Source organism: Apodemus sylvaticus, chromosome 16 (assembly GCF_947179515.1).
Source record: "Apodemus sylvaticus chromosome 16, mApoSyl1.1, whole genome shotgun sequence".
NCBI classification, from domain to species: Eukaryota; Metazoa; Chordata; class Mammalia; order Rodentia; family Muridae; genus Apodemus; species Apodemus sylvaticus.
The window spans coordinates 21642754-21661231 of NC_067487.1; the positions used below are offsets into that span (position 1 = coordinate 21642754).

At 35.6% G+C, this 18478-nt stretch overlaps 1 protein-coding gene across 2 annotated transcripts in view; it reads right to left on the reverse strand.

Annotated features, from left to right (window-relative positions):
- The window catches only part of Cdh12 (cadherin 12), a 332749-nt gene that overhangs the window by 21906 nt on the left and 292365 nt on the right, over window positions 1-18478 (reverse strand). For both annotated transcript variants that reach the window (XM_052159683.1, XM_052159682.1), the window contains 2 exons: window positions 16660-16913; window positions 750-886 (listed from right to left, as the gene is read on the reverse strand). In XM_052159683.1, coding sequence (XP_052015643.1) covers window positions 750-886; window positions 16660-16913 — 391 coding nt within the window. The remainder of the gene's footprint in view (window positions 1-749; window positions 887-16659; window positions 16914-18478) is intronic.

Below are 18478 nucleotides of genomic sequence, written 5' to 3' on the forward strand. Positions count from 1 at the left end.
AATTCTCTTCTGTAAACTCCTGAAGAACTATAGCAGAAGAATAGGGACTTCATTCCTCTAATGAACACACTCATGTCAATAGCTAACTATTAAATATTCTTGCACTGAAATTGCGATATATGTGTAACTTCTTACTGCTTTATCAAACAAATACGTTCTATTTTCACTGTAAGCCTAGATAATTATCTTCTACACCACAAGTAAGCACAAGGAATTTCGAACAATCTATATATTCTAAGTGGTGCACCCAAAAAGAACACTTAAAACTTCCCTCTTGAATTTTTCTTCTTCAATTATACATCTTCTCATAAAATAGAAGGGAAAGGAAAAACTGACAGTTTTTAAAATGCTTCCACAAAATTTAGTAAATACTTTATAATAAATGATTTCATCCACCCATTTCTCTTCCTTCCTATTTCACGTTATTCTCATAATGATATAGATACAAGGAATATTTGTGGAAGAGAAATTGACATTCTGTAAATTTGTGTATTGAGTAGAGTAGGGTGAGGTCACACACTGAAACTTGCCTTTGGGTTTTCATGCAATCCTGCAAATGGGGCTCTCTGGCAGCTGTCACAATCATTCTGGACTTATGCTATTAGGAAAAGGAACAGGTTTCTGCGTTTCCCCGGGAGACTACTCAAGTGTCATTCCAAAAATAAAAAACACCCCAGTAGGGACTCGTTGAAGAGTGTTTAATCCACAGAATTTCAGTACAACGTTGTTTCTGCTCATGCCATACTTACTAACTTTACTTGCAATTATGGAGAAATTATACTGTGCCGTGTTCTCTCTGTCTAGTAATTCATTAGTGGCAATGGTTCCTTCCGTTCCATCTATTGTAAAGTAGCTCTCCCCATCACTCTTCCAATCTATGAAGTACCTGCATGTGAAAAGAGGAGATGCAAATGTGCAATGATTACACATGAATCATCATGGCAGTGAGGGTAACTTGACACAGTTCCTTATTTTTCACCCTGTAGCTATTACCCACCTTGCAATAAAGAAGAGTGTAAATGACAGCTTCTTTATTGCAAAGTCAGTATGCTCAAGGGGAAACGGGAAATAATGAAAGATTTAGTACTCTGGCTGTTCATATTATTTTAGGGTCTTGACACCTTGAAAGCTCAGCAGAGACTACAATTCTAAAGCTGACCATGGGTTTCCTTAACCTGCTGAATATTAAAACTTTCGCAAGTAGCAAAAGAATTCCTCAATGATAAAAATGGGAAAGATGAGGGAAGTGAAAAGACATCCTCAAACAACCAAGGCAGAAGAGACATGCAGTCTTTATGTTTCTTTGAAGGGGGAAAGATAACAGTAAGGGAAGCAAATAAAAACGAACTCATATTTGGGCATTTCCAAATAAGTTCCCCTTGACTCATCATGTATTTTTTACATTATCTGACACTTTTGGCCAGATAATATCAACTTCTTTGCATTACTTATGAGGAAAACCCTACAGTATGACAAATTAAATTTCCTTAAATCTTCAGGTAATGTTATATAATGTGGAATGATAGAGATATTTGGTCACATTATCAAACTGACATATTTTTCAGTGTTGGATTCATATTCTAGAGTCCTGAACATAATATAAAAATCATCTTACAATGAGCTACACACACACACACACACACACACACACATGCACATGCACACACATACACATTGAGAGAGAGAGAGAGAACAAGAATTAAAAAGTTTAAGACCTAATACTTTTTCCAGTATTATAAACATTAACTTACTTATCTTCATGATGGTCCAAATTGAGCATTATTAATCTTTATATACTGCATATGATGAAAAACCAGTTTGATAATATTTGTCACAAAACTGTCATTATTTTGTATTTACAACTTGAAGTAGAATGTTGTGTAGGAAAGTGGTTGTACGCCTAGGAAGGCACAAGGTGCAGTATACTTACAAGTAGTCTTTTATACTCTATGAAACCCCAAAAATTTATGAAAACTAGGAGTCAAAGTGAATGATATCCTTGTAGCTGGCCTTTTGCCATTACCTTATCACAAACTAGCAATTTTTACTAATCAAAACAAAAGAATGTATATGTACATCTCTATGTCAATTTATTATTTTGAGAAACCTTTTATAAAACTCTAGTGTTTCCTGTCATTGTGCAGAGAGATCAAATCCAATTTGTCTTTATGAAAGAGATTTATGAACTTAATATATTAATATCAGTTAGTAACTGATCTCCAAACCAAAATTTGTCATGAATGGAGCAAGTTATGAACCAGATGAACTTGTTCATCTGTTTTTGATAACTTAGCATCTGACCCATCATGTAAGCAAGCATGGAAGTCTTAGAGTTTCAATGTAATAGCTTTTCCTATAGAAAAAAATCACTAAATATAAAGGCAGTTATGGTGCATTGAAAAATTGAGGAGCATTAAAATGTCTATTTTTAATCCTCCTATTGCAAGCCCTTTTCTGAACAGATAAATGTTTATTTTTATCATAATATTTCCTTTATTAACCCTGTGTTCAAGTAAACATATCTAATTCAAATGGAAAATTGCAAATTATTAGCTTCATTAACTATTTTTTATGATTACTTAGATGTGGACTGTGTTCACTGCATAATAGATGAGTGCCTATTGCAAACTAAACACCTTGCTAGAGGGAAGTGTATAAAATGGAATGGAATGCTTACTACTGGTGATTTGAAGAGACTTTTATCTTTAGATGATCTCAACATCCGATAGATGATCAGAAAAGGCCTTACAGTAGTGCCGATGAAAAATAGCTTGTATTAAATCTCGTGGCTGAAGAAGAAAAATTCCCTGGCCCTGATGATTGGATGGCCCTAGAAAGCTGTATAGAAATGATTCGAGGAAAGACTGGCAATCACAGACAAGAGAGATAGAACCTATTTCAGGAAGTTGTGTTAGCAGCAGAAAACTATGTGAGCTATAGAAAAGTTATGCTGTTAGTTATTATCACAGAAGGAAGACTGAGTTATTATCACAGAAAGAAGATAAGTGATTTAATTCTAGAGTTTCTTTGCATATTATAGTAAGGAGTTGAGTAAGTGGGTTGCTACAGCACTGATTAACATCGTCCACTTTGAAGAACATGGGATGGTTGCATCCAAACAAGAAAGCACTGCTAAGGGAGAATTTCTTGCCTTCTAGAATCTTCCAAAAGAGAGAGTAGCCTGGACAGCAAGGCTGGGTTTGATTCACTGAGCTTTGAGGAGTGCTTAACATAAGAAAGGGCATGCTGCTCAAAGGAAAAATAAAAGAAGAAAGAAATCAGTCGGTGATTATGATTTGGAGAAGACACAGAAAGTGATCTAATGAATCACTATATTGAAGTGCACTGGTGATAGGAATGAAGAATTAAATCTGTTTCCATGTATGTTTCAGGTAAAAAGAACAAAGGTGTCTATAGGTGCATACGATGAAAAAGTGTTTCACTAGGAACTGACTAGTATCAGGAGTAATTTGGCAGCTTCTACAATATTTTCTTTGCACATATTTGTGACACATGTGTAGCTTATTATTCCATAGTTATTATTATAGTTTCATAGCTAATACCAATTATTTTTATTAGATATTTGCCTTATTTACATTTCAAATGTTATCCCCTTTGTTACCCCTCCAAAAACCCCTTATCCCTTCCCCCCTACCCCTGCTTACCAACAATACTAATTATTGATATCATAGATTAACTATTCTGGAGATTTAATGAGATGTTCGACCAAAGTGACCTTTGAATATTTTTCACAGGTTAGTACTCTGTTTGCTCTTGTTTAGAAGAGGTGCTCTTGCTGGAGCAGGTTTGTCACTTGGGGTGGACTTTAAGCTTTGAAAAGCCACATGTTGTACCAACTTCTCTCTCTCTCTCTTTCTCTCTCTCTCTCTCTTTCTTCCCAGTGCCAATATTCACCACAATGATAGTGATTGGTGATGGTCCCTTATCTATTAAAAATCTTAAGATAAAGCTGGGCAGTGGTGGCACATGCCTTTAATCCCAGCACTTGGGAGGCAGAGGCAGGCAAATTTCTGAGTTCGAGGTCAACCTGGTCTACAGAGTGAGTTCCAGGACAGCCAGGGCTACACAGAGAAACCCTGTCTCAAAAAAAAAAAAAAAAAAAAAAAAAAAAAAAAAAAACCAAACAAACAAAAACAAACAAACAAAAAGAATCCTAAGATCAATTATAGCTCTCCATCTATAATCAAGGTAACTTATTATTTATCAAGGTAATTTAACAACAAATACTAATAATTTAAGTTTAACAAAGCTGCATTGGTTAAGGAGACATTTATTAATAATTTGAATCTTTAACAACTGATGTGAGAAGCTTTATTGTCATACATAAATTATATGATATATAAATTTCATTGGGTAAAGTAACAGAATGATGGCTTACCAGAAGTGTATAAAAAGTTTTACCTTCCCCATATTTGAAAAGTATGAGTTGCTACATAGTCCTGGTTGCATGATTTTTCTTAGCCATTCTCCAGCATGGTAAAAAAAAAAGTTCCACTACTTAATTTTATTTTTAAAAATAATTTTCCCAACTAAAAAATAATATAAATACTAAAATAAATGTTTTATTTACCAAGTTAATATTGTCCAGATTTCTTTAATAACCATAATATATTGTTTGTAGTGATATTTGCCAGATACATCTATAATATTTTACAGAAATCATTCCAATTAATCTATAAATACTTAAATATATAATGTTACTCCTTCACCACAAATAAGATAATGAGTTTTGGCTTGTAATTACAGATATGTGCATATGCTGCTTTTTCTTATGGATCAGTATACACTAGATACCTCTTCTGATCTGCCATCCTAGAAGGTGGCTAAAGGGACTTCTTGTTTTCCTATTTGATTCCCATGAGGCAAGAATTGTTGCCATTGACACAAAGTGTCAGCTTGGGGAAGAATACCAAACATAGGTAGATACAGAAATATGCTCAGACTGTTCTTTGCCAAACAGCAACGATTTATCTGCTGATACTTCCAATAGACGCCTATAAGAGAAATGTTGTTATTATGACTTCCCCACTGTGGTTTATGAACATCCATGTTATTGTTGCATAAAATGTATCCAAGTATCCTGAGCCATAGCTGCCTGTGGTAGACTTTTGTGTCATAGTAGATGCTAACTACTAGTGAATGGGATAGGGTATAGATTTGAGGTTGGAGCCTATAATCTATTTGTAGCCTGAAAGATTTTTAAGTGTAAAATGATGATGATGGTGATGATGTTAATAATAATAATAATAATAATAATAATAATAATAATAATAATAATGGTATAATAGAGAAACTCATACTTTTGCAGCAACCCACAGCTCTCTAGTTAGACTTAACTCACTCAACATGAGGAAATTCATACCTTGCATCACAAAACTAAACAACTGTCCATAGTTAGTAAAGTCATGACTATTGTGGAACAACTCTCCATCACCCCTCTACTAAGACAGCATGGTTCCCAACTATACTCTAAACATTAGACACACGGGTAAGTATAGGCCTCATACTGTATCACTGAAACTTCTCTTTGCAACAGAGGCCATTACAGAAAATTACAACCAAACAAAAGACAAAGTTGTAGAGCCTAGTCATAAAGGATATATCCTCAAAGCAACTTTGGCAACTAAAACTCAAAGAGAACATTGTTTGAAGAAGAGCTAGAAAGACTATTAAGAGGTAGAGAGTAAGGTGGTTTGCTGTTAAGAGTATCATAAGCTATACTAGTAAAGTCTTACTAATTTGCCTTCCTGAACAAATGGAGATGCATGATATGTACTCACTTATAAATAGATATTAGCCATAAAATGCAGGTACCGCTGTATCCCACAGACCACAACAAGCTAAACAGGAATGAAGGCCCAAGTGAGGAACCTTTAATCTCACTTAGAAGGGTGAATTAAATTGTCCTAAGATGCAGATGGAGGGGAGAACTGGGAAGGAGTGGGGATTGGAAGGATCAGTTGTGGAGAAGGACAGGAGAGATGGCTAGATGACCATGAAAATGAATGGAATGAGGAGGTGGGAGGCATCTCCAGAATGAGACATGGCCTTGGATACGGGAGGTATCCCAGAATCAATGGGAGTGAGCTTAGCTATGACTCACTATATTGGAGATATGAAACCTGAAGAGACCACCTCCTGTATCCAGATAGGAATCCTAGAGGAGCACAAGAGACACCAACATACACATAAAACTTTTTTTTTTGTTTTTTGTTTTTGTTTGTTTTGGATTTGTTTTTTTTTTCCAGACAGGGCTTCTCTGTATAGCCTTGCCTGTCCTGGAACTCACTCTGTAAAACAGGCTGGTTTCAAACTCAGAAATCTGCCTAATTCTGCCTCCCAGAGTGCTGGGATTACAGGCAGGTGCCACCAATGCCCGACTCACACAAAATTTTCTAATATGCTGTCATCTGAGAGCTGAACTCAGACATACATACACTCACAGCCAAACAGTGGATGGAGCATGGGGATTCTTACAGAATAGGAGGAAGTACCGTGTGTCCTGAAGGTAATAGAAACACCACAGGAAGAGCTATTATAGTATTATAATTATAAACAATGGAATACTATTCAGCTATTAAAATGAGGGCATCATAAATTTTGCAGGGAAATGGATGAAATTAGAATATATCATCCTAAGTGAGGTAACTGAGACCAAATGGACATGCATGGCATGTGGTCACTCGTAAATGGATATTAGCCAAAAAGTGCAGAATACCTAGGATACAACCTACAAATATTAAGAAGTGTAACAAGCAGAAATGCCCAAGTGATGATTCTTTAAGCCCATTTAGAAGAACAAGGGGAATAATCAAGGGAGGCAGAGAGAGAGGTACCTGGGTAAATAGAAGAAAATGGCCTTCGGGAGTAGGAGGTAGTGGGACCCTTTAAAAAGTATTAGAAACCTAGGAGATGAGACACTTTCAGGACTCATTGGGGGTGACCTTAACCCAAATGCCCAACAATGGAGAAAGGGAACTCAAAATGTCAACCTTCACTAGATAGACAAGGCCTCAAGAGTAGGGACAGGTTACTAACCCACAGTCAAAATTCCTGACCCAGAATTGTTCCTGTCTAAAACTGCAGGGACAAATATGGAGAAGAGACTGAAGGCGAGGAGCTCCAATGATTGGCCCAACTTTGGATCCTTTTCATGGGGGTGGGGAGTCATGAAGGCCTGTCACTACTATGCTATCATGTGCTTACAGATGGAAGCCTGGTATGACTGTTCTCAGCAGTTGACTGACACAGGGACAGATACTTACACCCAAACATTAGACTGAAGGCAAGTACCCCTACATTTGAATTAGAGGAAGAATTGAGGAAGCTGAAAGGCAGAACAATCCCATAGTTAGAAGAGCAGTCTCTACTAACCCAGACACCACTGAGCTCCCAGAAACAGAACCACCAACCAAGAGCATACAGGTCCAAGACCTCTGGCACAGATGTAGCAGAGGTCTACCTGGCCTCAGTGTAAGAAGTTATACTAAATCCTCGAGGGACTTGAGGCTCCAGAGAAAGGGGAGGTTGGTGGGGTGGTGATAGCACCTTATCAGTGGCAAGGGGAAGGAGAAATTGGATGAGGAACTGTGGGATCAGGGAGTGAGGGGGGGACAAGGATTGGACTATAAATAAGTAAAATAATAATAAAAAATATGTACTTCCTCACCTCATCAAGGTAAAGTCAATAACCTTGAGTCTTGAGAAGGAAAAAGATAAATACAATCATGTTATATCAAAGATTTGGTCCAGCTTTTATCTGGTTGTGGGAGTGGTTTGACATGAATCTTAATAGAATAACCTAAAAATACAACACCTAGACATGAAGTCCTTAAATCCAGTAATAGGATAATGTGAAATTGTAGTTAGCAGAACGCACAAAACGCTGGTCTCCCACACATACTCATACCCTAAGGAAAATATCTGATAACACAGTTTGCCTTCCATACAAAGGAAATATGATTACCAGTCTCATTCACAAGCTCTCATATTTTCTCTTACTTGAAATCACCACTGTTACTTCACTTTCAGCAACAGCATTGAGTATGTGAATACCAAAAGACCTACAAAATCCTCGTGCCTGATCTGAAACTGATGACACTTGATCAAGAACAAAATGAAGTATACCTCCACTCAAGCTTGCAGCCTAGAATCTCATTCCCATCAGCCACGTGAATGGTTTGATATTTCTGAGGTTTATGCTACATTATCTCAGCAATATCATTCTGTCAATATTTGTTTTCTTTAAAAAATACTTTTTTTTTGTTTTCTTCCAGTACTCCTTTATTTTAGTAAAGGAATCTCTCTGCTTCATAGCAGCTAATGGGAAGGAAATGCCCTCAGCACATTTGCAAGTCGACTTCATGCAAAAACCAACTCAGGACAATAATTCCCTTGGGGGTCTTAAACACTAAGAATAGTATCCAGTGACAAGTCAAAGTGAGCAGTCCACCCCAGGGATTAGCAGATTCAGCAAGTGCTGCAGTTTCTATATAACAAGTTGACTTAATGGTTTACTTTCCCTTGAGTGCCTTTGAACCTTCATACCCAATTCTACCTCCCTGTCACATTTATCACCAATGTATCCACACTATCTCTATTTTCCCTTTAATGATTTTGGATAGTCTATTTGAGTTTATTTTCTGCACACTTACAAATGACTTAAGACTACATAATATATATTTTAGTGGATTCTGTTTAAGCTACTGTTAAAATGCAAGTGGTCAACTTTATTCATAATTAATGAAATAATCCAGGAATAATAGTTTCTGTCACAGAATCCAAGATATATCTCTTGTGTAAACATGAAAAATTAATCCTACAGACTCCAGTTTTCTGTTTTCTGTTCTATGAAGTTTTCATATACTCTGTTTTATTATTTAAGACACAGAAAATAATCTTTTGCCTCCTGCATTAAAATACTGATAATTCAAGTATATAATAGAAAAAAATCATATGACAAATTGAAATATTTTAAGATAATAGAGTATACTTTTATAATACTATTTACATCATTTCTTTCTTATAGTGATTATAATATGAAAATTATGTGATGAATACATCTTAAAACCAACAAGCCGTCTTCTAGGCCTCACTCTACAAAAAGGACAATAGGCAAACAAGAAATGCCGAGAGCAGAAGTTCTCTAAGGAAGACCAAATCAATTGTTATTAACTACTAAATTGCCAACTCTGACAGCATAAACATGGGTAGCGTTATACAGACTGAGTCTTTTATATTCATATATATAGGAGCATGTGTGTGTGTGTGTGTGTGTGTGTGTGTGTGTGTGTGTGTGTGTGTGTATGAAACAGTAACTGCAAAACGAGGCCATAAATTTTAAAGAAAGCAGGTAGAAGTATATGAGGAGAATGTTTCAATTTTTTTTAATATTTTTATTTTCTATATTCTTTGTTTACATTCCAAATGATTTCCCCTTTCCCGGATTCCCCCTCCCTATATGTCCCATAAACCTTCTTCTCTCCATCCCTTCTCCAATCACCTCCCTCCTTTTTATCTCTCCTTATATTCCCCTCCAATGCTAGATCAATCCTTTCTAGGATCAGGACCCTCTCCATACTTCTTCATGGGAGTCATTTGTTATGTGATTTGTGCCTTGGGTATTCAGGGCTTCTGGGCTAATTAATATCCACTTATCAGAGATTGCATTCCATGTTTCAAATTAGGAAAGAGAATGGAGAAATGCTGTAATTATATTATTATCTTCAAAATAAATATAAAATTAAATGTATATGAGAGATAGGCATAGTGCTGCTGTCTTTAATTCCAACAGCAGCATATGGAAGGCAGATGAAAGAGAATCTCTTTGAATTCAGTATCAGCCTAGTCTACATGATGAATTCGAGAACATCCAATACTACATAGGATGAGACTGTGTAAAGAAAGAAAAAGAAATATGTGTGTATTTATATATGTATATATTTTGATTATGTACAAACTATTTGTCCAAATCACCATGGTGAGTTTCCTTGGAGTAATTCCTAAGGATGAGCTTATTATTTCCATGAAATCAAGGGTTGAAATACTGAAATCTTAGTAGTTACCTACATACTTTTCCATCTATGTAAAGCCACTATTAGCTGGAGAGAAGACTCAGTGGTTGAGTGTATTTGTTGCCAACACAGAGGACACCGGGTCAGTCTCAACAGGTATGTGGTGCTCACAGCCATTTATAACATCCAATCCAGGATCAGATGCCTGCTTCTGGAATTCATGGGTAGCAGGCACACACACTGTTAACATGCATACTTGCAGGCAAAATACTCAAATAGATAAAAAATACATGATTTAAAATAATTAATAAACAAAAACTAAAAAAAAATCTTCAATTTTCTTCATGTAGAAAAAGCAAATATTATGCTGATTTACTAGTTAGGTGAAATTACTAACAGAAATTGCCACATTCTTTTGATGAATTCTGTTGACTCCTCATGAAGTGATAAGTCATATTTGAAGTGTGTGTATGCCACCAGAAGCAATATATGAACATATCTCCCTTTGCATAGTATATACACTGATAGAAAAAGAAATAACACAATAAGTAATGTACATGGTTATTAGAATTTTCAATGTATGTGTGTGTTATATAATATTTTATATCAGCTTTTTTCTCTTATCTTCACAAAAATATCACATTAGTATGTCAAAAGCTATCAATTCACCAATATTTTCCCCAATTGAATAGGACAATTATTAATTACATGACAAACTTTAATAAGACATTTAGTAAGCTATATCTCTCCTTCTACTCCAAAATCATGTTGTGTGTCTCCTGAGCTTAGATTTTTTTACATTTGTGCTAAAATGTCTAGTTTATTGGATATGGCATTCAAAAGTAGGAGATGGACTTGTTAAGCCTGTATGACTTACAAGATATCATTTTATTATTTTAAATAACACGGCAAACATCTAAAACTATTTACCAGAGGTGGAAAATTGGGTTTTCTTAAGGTTTGAATGTAAAATTCTTCTCTGAATTCTAAACACTGACTTGCTAGCAGGTGGGCAGGTGACAGATAACTGAATCACAAAGATAAAGGTGCCATCAATGGGATCACCTACTCTAGAATTCATAGATAGTTGAAGGATTAGAACTTAGGGAAGAACTAAAGAAAACAGAGCATGGGTGCATGCCTTTGATTTGTGTTCTTTGTTCATGGTCCTCTTCTGTCTTTTTTTTCTGCTTCTCTGATACCATAGGGGGAACATCTCTCCATCTCTAAAGAATCTTCAACATAAAGTTGCCCCAGCAATGAAACATAAGAGACAACTGGTTGAACCCACTGAACTTGCTCTGAAAATTCTTTTTCTCTGAATTTGATATGGTCAGATATGTAGTGACAGCAATGGAATATCAGTAATACAACACACAAAGGCAAAGCTAACCAAGAGAAAGGAGGCATAGGGAGCTATTCTGGTGGGGAGAGAGGCCACTTGTGTTCCAAAGGCTGAACATTAAACCTAAGTGAACCTTTGGTCTTGAAAAAGCTGTTCCATTTTGGGTTATTGATCTGACCTGTAATGATAATGAAGGCAATGGTGGTAAAATTTGCAATATAACCCTGAGATGAGAATGAGAATAGCCTTGAATATTTGCTAAATATTATGAAAAGACAGGAAACTAAAACACATGAAAAGAGCATTTATCAACATGATAAAATTTTACATTTTAATGTTTCACGAACATATTTTTCACTACTATTTAGAATTGAGTAAGCATATTTTTATGGCAAAGAGTGATGAATCAGGGCTCGTGTTTCTTAACAGGCATAATTCAAGTTTCAATTCAAGAAGTCAATAAAAATTCTTATTTATCCCAAAGAAATGAAAGTAAGACAGGTTTCCTGTCATTCAAGAACAAGTCTGTCTTTTGACAACTCCTCACAGGGATCAATTAAGCTCCATCTGTGTCTGTTGTTTTGGTGGAAATAAGTGTTTCTCATGAGAAGCAAACCAGAGGAAACCACTTTAATTAACTTGCAGTAGGACCATCAGATGGTAGAATCTTTGATAAAACTAAAGACACAGGAGAGGCAAGAATGTTTCTGTAAAATATGGTTTTGTATTGTTCACTAATGTAGTCATGATTTGGTGTTTGATTCATTTATTTTTTATTTGAATTTGTCCCATTATCTCATTATAATATTCACTTATAGACTTCCAAGATTTCTTAGTTCTGAAGTATTGATTGTCATTCTATTGTTGTTAATGTGCACATCTCTTTATGCATTGACCCTGCAAACACAGTATTCAAGCAATGCATTAAACATTTTTTTGTGTACTCTAGTTATACTCGATGGACAGAAATGTTCATTTACTGAACTGTCCACTGTTTCTATCCATATGTGGTTACCTTCTCTTGTTTGTTCAAAGATTTAATGTTTATGCAATGACCATTTAGTTCTACTAAACTAGATATATATCACGAGGCTGATATAAATATCTTCAGCATATGGTATTTACAGTGAGCATGAGGAGAAATAATAAGGGTTTCATGGATATGGCTGACAAATGACAACACATCAATACACAACAGCCATCGATACATAATAGTATTGTCAACCTCACGCCAATTACTTTGTGTCTATTGATAGTCTTCTAAAGCTTAGCTGATTTTTTTCAAGATAACAAGTATAAAACTATTTGCTCCCTGGAGAACCTGGAGAGCAGTTGTCACGAAACCTTGAGTGCCTAGTGGCTGTTTCTATTCATTTAGAGAAGTAAGATGCCCATCTTTAGAGTCCACACTTGAACTTAAAATAGGTTTAAAGAAGGAAAGATTGCAATTGAGTGCGTGTAACATTTTAAAATTCATATAAGGAGCAGGGGAAATGGCTCAGTTATGCTTATGTCACAAGCAGGAGAGCCTGAGTTGATACCCAGGCATTCATATTTAAAAATGTAAAAAGAACAATGAAAGCAGGTATGATACATTGATGTCCATTACACAAGCACTTGGAGAGTTGAGGGAAAGAAAAATCACTTGAACATGTTGTTCTCCAGAATACACGGAGTTTCATGAATAAGCAGCAGCTAAAGAAAATAAGGAAGACAGTAATAGATAGATACTTGGGCACTCTTCTCTTGTATCTCCATGTTTACAGATGTCTTTGTACATACATGAATTCACACACACCAAAACATACATTCATCTCACATCTGTACACACTCTTTCACTCATACATACATATATACACAAATACATCCAAATGTCAAAATATTACCCTAAATATGAAATTAGAGGATGGGGCTTTGGGGTGGGGGTAAATTAAAGAATCTGGGTGGCATCCTTAGGAAAAAGCTCATTGTCCTAAAATACTCAATTATTTAACGTGTATGTTTGTATTCTCGAGTTCATTTTTTGCACACCATGATTATACAGTGTCTGTGAAGGCCACAGAGGGTCCTGAAAACCTCTAGAGCTAGAGCTACAGGGAGTTGTGGGCTACCAGTTTTATGCTGGGAACGCACTCCCAGTTCTTTCATAGAGAAGTCTCTGCTCTGGACTGCTATGCCCTCCCTATATACTGATAATTGACCTTTTGAAAGGAGCTTAGGAGAGTTGTCCTTTCTTCCTTGTAGGAACATAAAAAGACCATCTGTCTGAGGAAGATGGAGATGTCACTGAAACAAGAAAGAAGAGGACATTACTAAGACACCATATCTACTATCAATTTAGTAATACAATAAAAGTTTCCTGACTGAGGCATGGAAATGTTTTTGGCTCCAAATGCTTTGGAGCTCTGCCGTAGCAAACTGAAATGGCCAGGATGATAACTGATACCAACTAGCAGATACCTTTGTAACAAATACTAAACTAAAATATGTCCATCAACTGGAAGGATTTTGAATTTTTATAAGATATAGGCATTTAGAGAGATTCTGATCAGTGATCATGTATAAGCGAGAAACTGAATAACTTTAGAAAAGTTCTTTGAGAGTTCCAATTATCTTGATTAGAATCTTGGAAGAATACAAATAATAAAGTCAATCTGATGAGATAGATATTAGAGAGAAATGAGAATCATACTATTGAAGAGGACATGGATGTGAGCGAGGATGAGGGAGAAGCACATTGAAGGTTTGCAGGAACGGAGGGAAATGACAAACTTAAGTAAGGTTTAAGTTCAGTATAATCGTCCAGAGTGTATTTCTTTTAGAGAAAAGGCTTTCAAATATTAACCCATGGGTGACAGAAGATGAAGAAGAAAGATGAAGAAGAGAAGATGGAGGAGAAGAGGGAGGAGGAAGAAGAGGAAGAGGGGGAAGTGGAAAAGGAAAAGGAGAAGGAGAAAGAGGGGTAGGGGAAAGAGTGGAAAGAGGGTAGTTTTCAGATTATAATGTTCTTCTACAAAAAGATATAACTTTGGAAAGACAAAACTATATTTATCCAAGATTCAATAAGAACAACATTTATGAATTAGATTCGTATTCCAGACTCACACAAAGAAGTTAAAGGAGATAAATTAATTGAAGATAGGATTGTTAAGCAAAAGGATATCAGAATACTAAAATTTTAAAGACTTTAGTCTTTGTATATCACAAAAAGGAAGAAATATTACAAAAACAAATGTTCAGAAAATATATTATGGTTATTTTTTGAATACATATTAAAGAATTCTGTTCGAGAATGAACAAAGAATTTCATCCATCATGACAATTGGAGACAGCAATAAAAATGTTACAGAAGAACCACTGGGTGATGGGATTGAAAAAACAGAGAGATGAGAAAATTGCAGGGGCAATTTTAGACTTCTTAAAAAAGGCCAGATCACTGAACTAATTATTCAAATCTGCATGCCTTTCTTAAAGAAGGAACTCAATCATGAGCCAGCATCATACGGGATGAGAAGCATGTTTGCTTGTGATATAGTGGCAGTGTATCCCAAAAACCAAGCTATACCAGGGGCTAGAGATAGTCAATATTCTGCAGTTTTTATCCATATGAATAGGTGGGGCTGACTAAGAAATGTATAGACTGGACAGTAGTTTTGCAGTTATGTAACATACTAATTATGTAACATCCTAATAGACCTAGAAGACTCCACACTCAGTGGACCTGTAGGATAAAGACCTGACCTAGAGAAAAGTCATGTTTAATAAAGCTTCAACCTGAGTGGATTTCCTCCTTCTATCATTTAGAATTATATACATATCACTGTTCTTTCATTCTTCTTTTTTATATGGAAAGTTAATATCTGCTCTATCACCTACATGCCACATATTTTAAAATCACATAACTAATTTAGATTCAAAGAATCACAAATACAAAAGAATTTAGCTGCAATGGATCTGATAAGGAAACTCCTGTGTCTTTGGTAGAGGCTATTTGGAGAAGATATTAAATGTTAAGCTCTTATGTTAGCAATGAAGTCATTTAAGCCTTTGAGGATATTTGATTGAGATAACTATATTTGATATGTGAAGAGGCTAAGAGGGACAGTGGTCTAGAATACAATGTTCACTGTAGGATACTTGTGTCTATTACTGTTAGAATCATGAGGAAATTCTCCATTCCAAATGAAGATTTGCACCTTCTGAGAGCTATTATTTGATGATAAAGTATCCTTCATAATATGATTTATGCCTGTATATAATTAACCATGACAAACTCTAATTTCCTTTCTTATATAGATTTCAGCAGAAAAATAACAATTTGCATAAGAATAAAGTATTTTTTTATCAGAAGCAAGCTCTAGGAGCACTTGGTTCTTAAATTTGCAGCATCCGGCACTGTGAGAAATAAAGGTACTAAGTCACCAGTGGGTATACTTTCAGAGTAAGCTAAAACTAAACATGCAACTTTGGGGAATGGGTTCAGATGACTATAAGAAGAAAGACATACAGACTCTTGATCCCATTTCTGAAATCGTATGCAATCATTGTGAAAAGACTATCATTAAATTGGTTTTCATATGAAAAACAATCTTAGCAGTTATATCTATTTTCCTGTATGTTAGCACAGTAACTGTTTTAGAACTCCCCCTTTAGATGCAGAGGTTTATTTCAGGAGTAAGTTAGTTGTTTATTGAATAAAAAGACCTAATTTCAATTCTCAACACTGCAAGGAAGAGAAAAATAGACCCGTTGTATTCTTAAATCAGTCACTCACACTTATTATTATGCAACCAATCACGCTATATCAAACAGCACATTATGTTATTACAGTGGATTAATAGGTTCCAATATGTGAAAATTACAACTACCTCACTTTCAAAATCAAAATGGTATGGCAGGAAAAAGGTTTCAAAGAAAGTGCAAACTATGTCAAATTCCTTTATGTATTGTGGCAGTACCTTGATATCACTACTCTTTGGTATCATCCTTTAAAGTTATTTTGCTCAGTCCCTTTTATAGATGAAAAAATGACTCATTAGTTTGAGCAATATGTCCAGCACTGAAACACTGTAAACAGCATAGTAAGGATTTACATTGATTGTTTGCATTGAATTTCTGTGGCAACACTTCTATCATCACACTAATAACAAGTCATTAAATTTTGTGGCGCATGATCTACTACTATTCCTTGGCAGCACCTTTAATAATTGAGTTCTTTCTTTCCTGTTGATCTCATTTAGTTTTACTAATGAACATCATAAAAAAAAATGTTATTCGTACCTAACAGCACTATTGCCCACGTCGAGGTCTTGTGCTGTGACGGCTCCGATGATGGTCCCCACAGGAGTGTCTTCATAAACCTCCATGGTATAAAGAGGCCTGCTGAACACTGGCGGCTCATCCACATCCAGCACACTGATTTTGACTGTCGCGGTATCCTTAAATGGCCCAGCTGAGTGAAAGCGGTGGTCAAGGTGCAGGTTGGAGGCCTCCACTTTAAATGTATATGCCTTCTTTGTTTCAAAATCTAAAGGCTGCAGTAAGGACAAAACGAGAAATTATCTTTATATAGCTCTGCGCAGAAAAGGCTGGCCATTGCATCTAAGCAATCTGCCAGCAGCTTCCAATTAATTACATGTTTCAGTTTCTCTTCTGTGAATACAGAGTAGAGAAAGTAAAAGTAAATATTTAACAACATTAAAGATAAACAGGATGTAGAAGAAACCTGTAATGTTAAACATCTTAATACACAGAATTGACAAAATCTACATCTTCCCATCAAAGTAGACAGGGCTACTCAAGTCCTTCTAGGCAATGTGCAGTGAGGGCGACATTATTTTGCTTTTATCCAATACTGACATCTACTGGACAAAATTAAGGATTGAAAGAATAGAGCAACCAAGAAATTAATTGTTTGATTATTTGGATCCCAGGATCACATACAATGTTAGACATTTCCTTTTCTTATGTTTCCCCTATTACCATTTTTTTTGGTTAAAAGTTGCATGCCCAGGTATTTTATCTGGAAAGAGTGAGTAAAAGTCTGTACACTGGTAATTACAGTTGTTTGCAATCCAAGAATAATACCTAAAATTAGTGTGTGCTGCAGTGCATTGTCAGAAAACAATAGGAAGAATTATGACCTCAAACATATTGCTAAATTACAGAAGACATTGGAAGTAACAATGGATATTATTTTGTACATATGCACTGATGCTCAGTTTAGATGTTTTCCTACTTCTACATATCAGTTCTTTCATCTCCATATCTGAACAGTTTATAGTCTAGGATCACAGTATCAGAGATACATTTGTGTGTGATGAAAGGAAGTTGGGTTGACATAGAATCACATTATATGGCTTAGGCTGTCCCTGAACTGACAATCCACCTATCTCAGCTCTCTATTGCTGTGATCTGCAGGTGGGAGAGATCACATTCTGCTTTGTGTGGAAAGCTGCTTTAAGTCAGGAGTGGTTATACTAACCATCCCAGAGCTTGGAAGGCTGAAGATTTAAGAGCAGCATGGGCTCCCCAGTATAACCCAAGTGAGTCAAAGGGCAATCATTTGCCTGGAGATGTTCACAAATATTGATCATATTGCAGGAAGAAGAAAATAATGGTAAGGTTTAGCTTGGATAAGTAAGCACAAGGCAAGGTGAACACACATTTTTAAATGTCTAAAGGGTCTTCATAAGGAACAAAAGTGTTGGAGTAACAAATTTAGAAGGAGGAAATTTACAATATTGGGTGCATCATATCTCTTTATATTCAACATATTATAGAAAGAGCTGCATTGTATAATTTATATAGTCTAAGAAGTAACAAGCTTACCAAGCATCTGAAAAAGAAATTGTATACGTGTATGTGTATATGTATATACACATACATAAACTAAGATGAAAAGGAGTATTTGTTAATTTAAATTAAATGACATAAAAGTTTCAGGTTTTATTAATGCTCAAATTTCTGAGTGTATTAGACAATATATTTTTGACGTTACCAATTGCTATTTCGATTTGACAAACACTAACTTTTATTAGCTTAGTTGTATGTTTCCAGAAAGCAAGGTGCACATCTATCCCATGGGCGTGCTCCATTA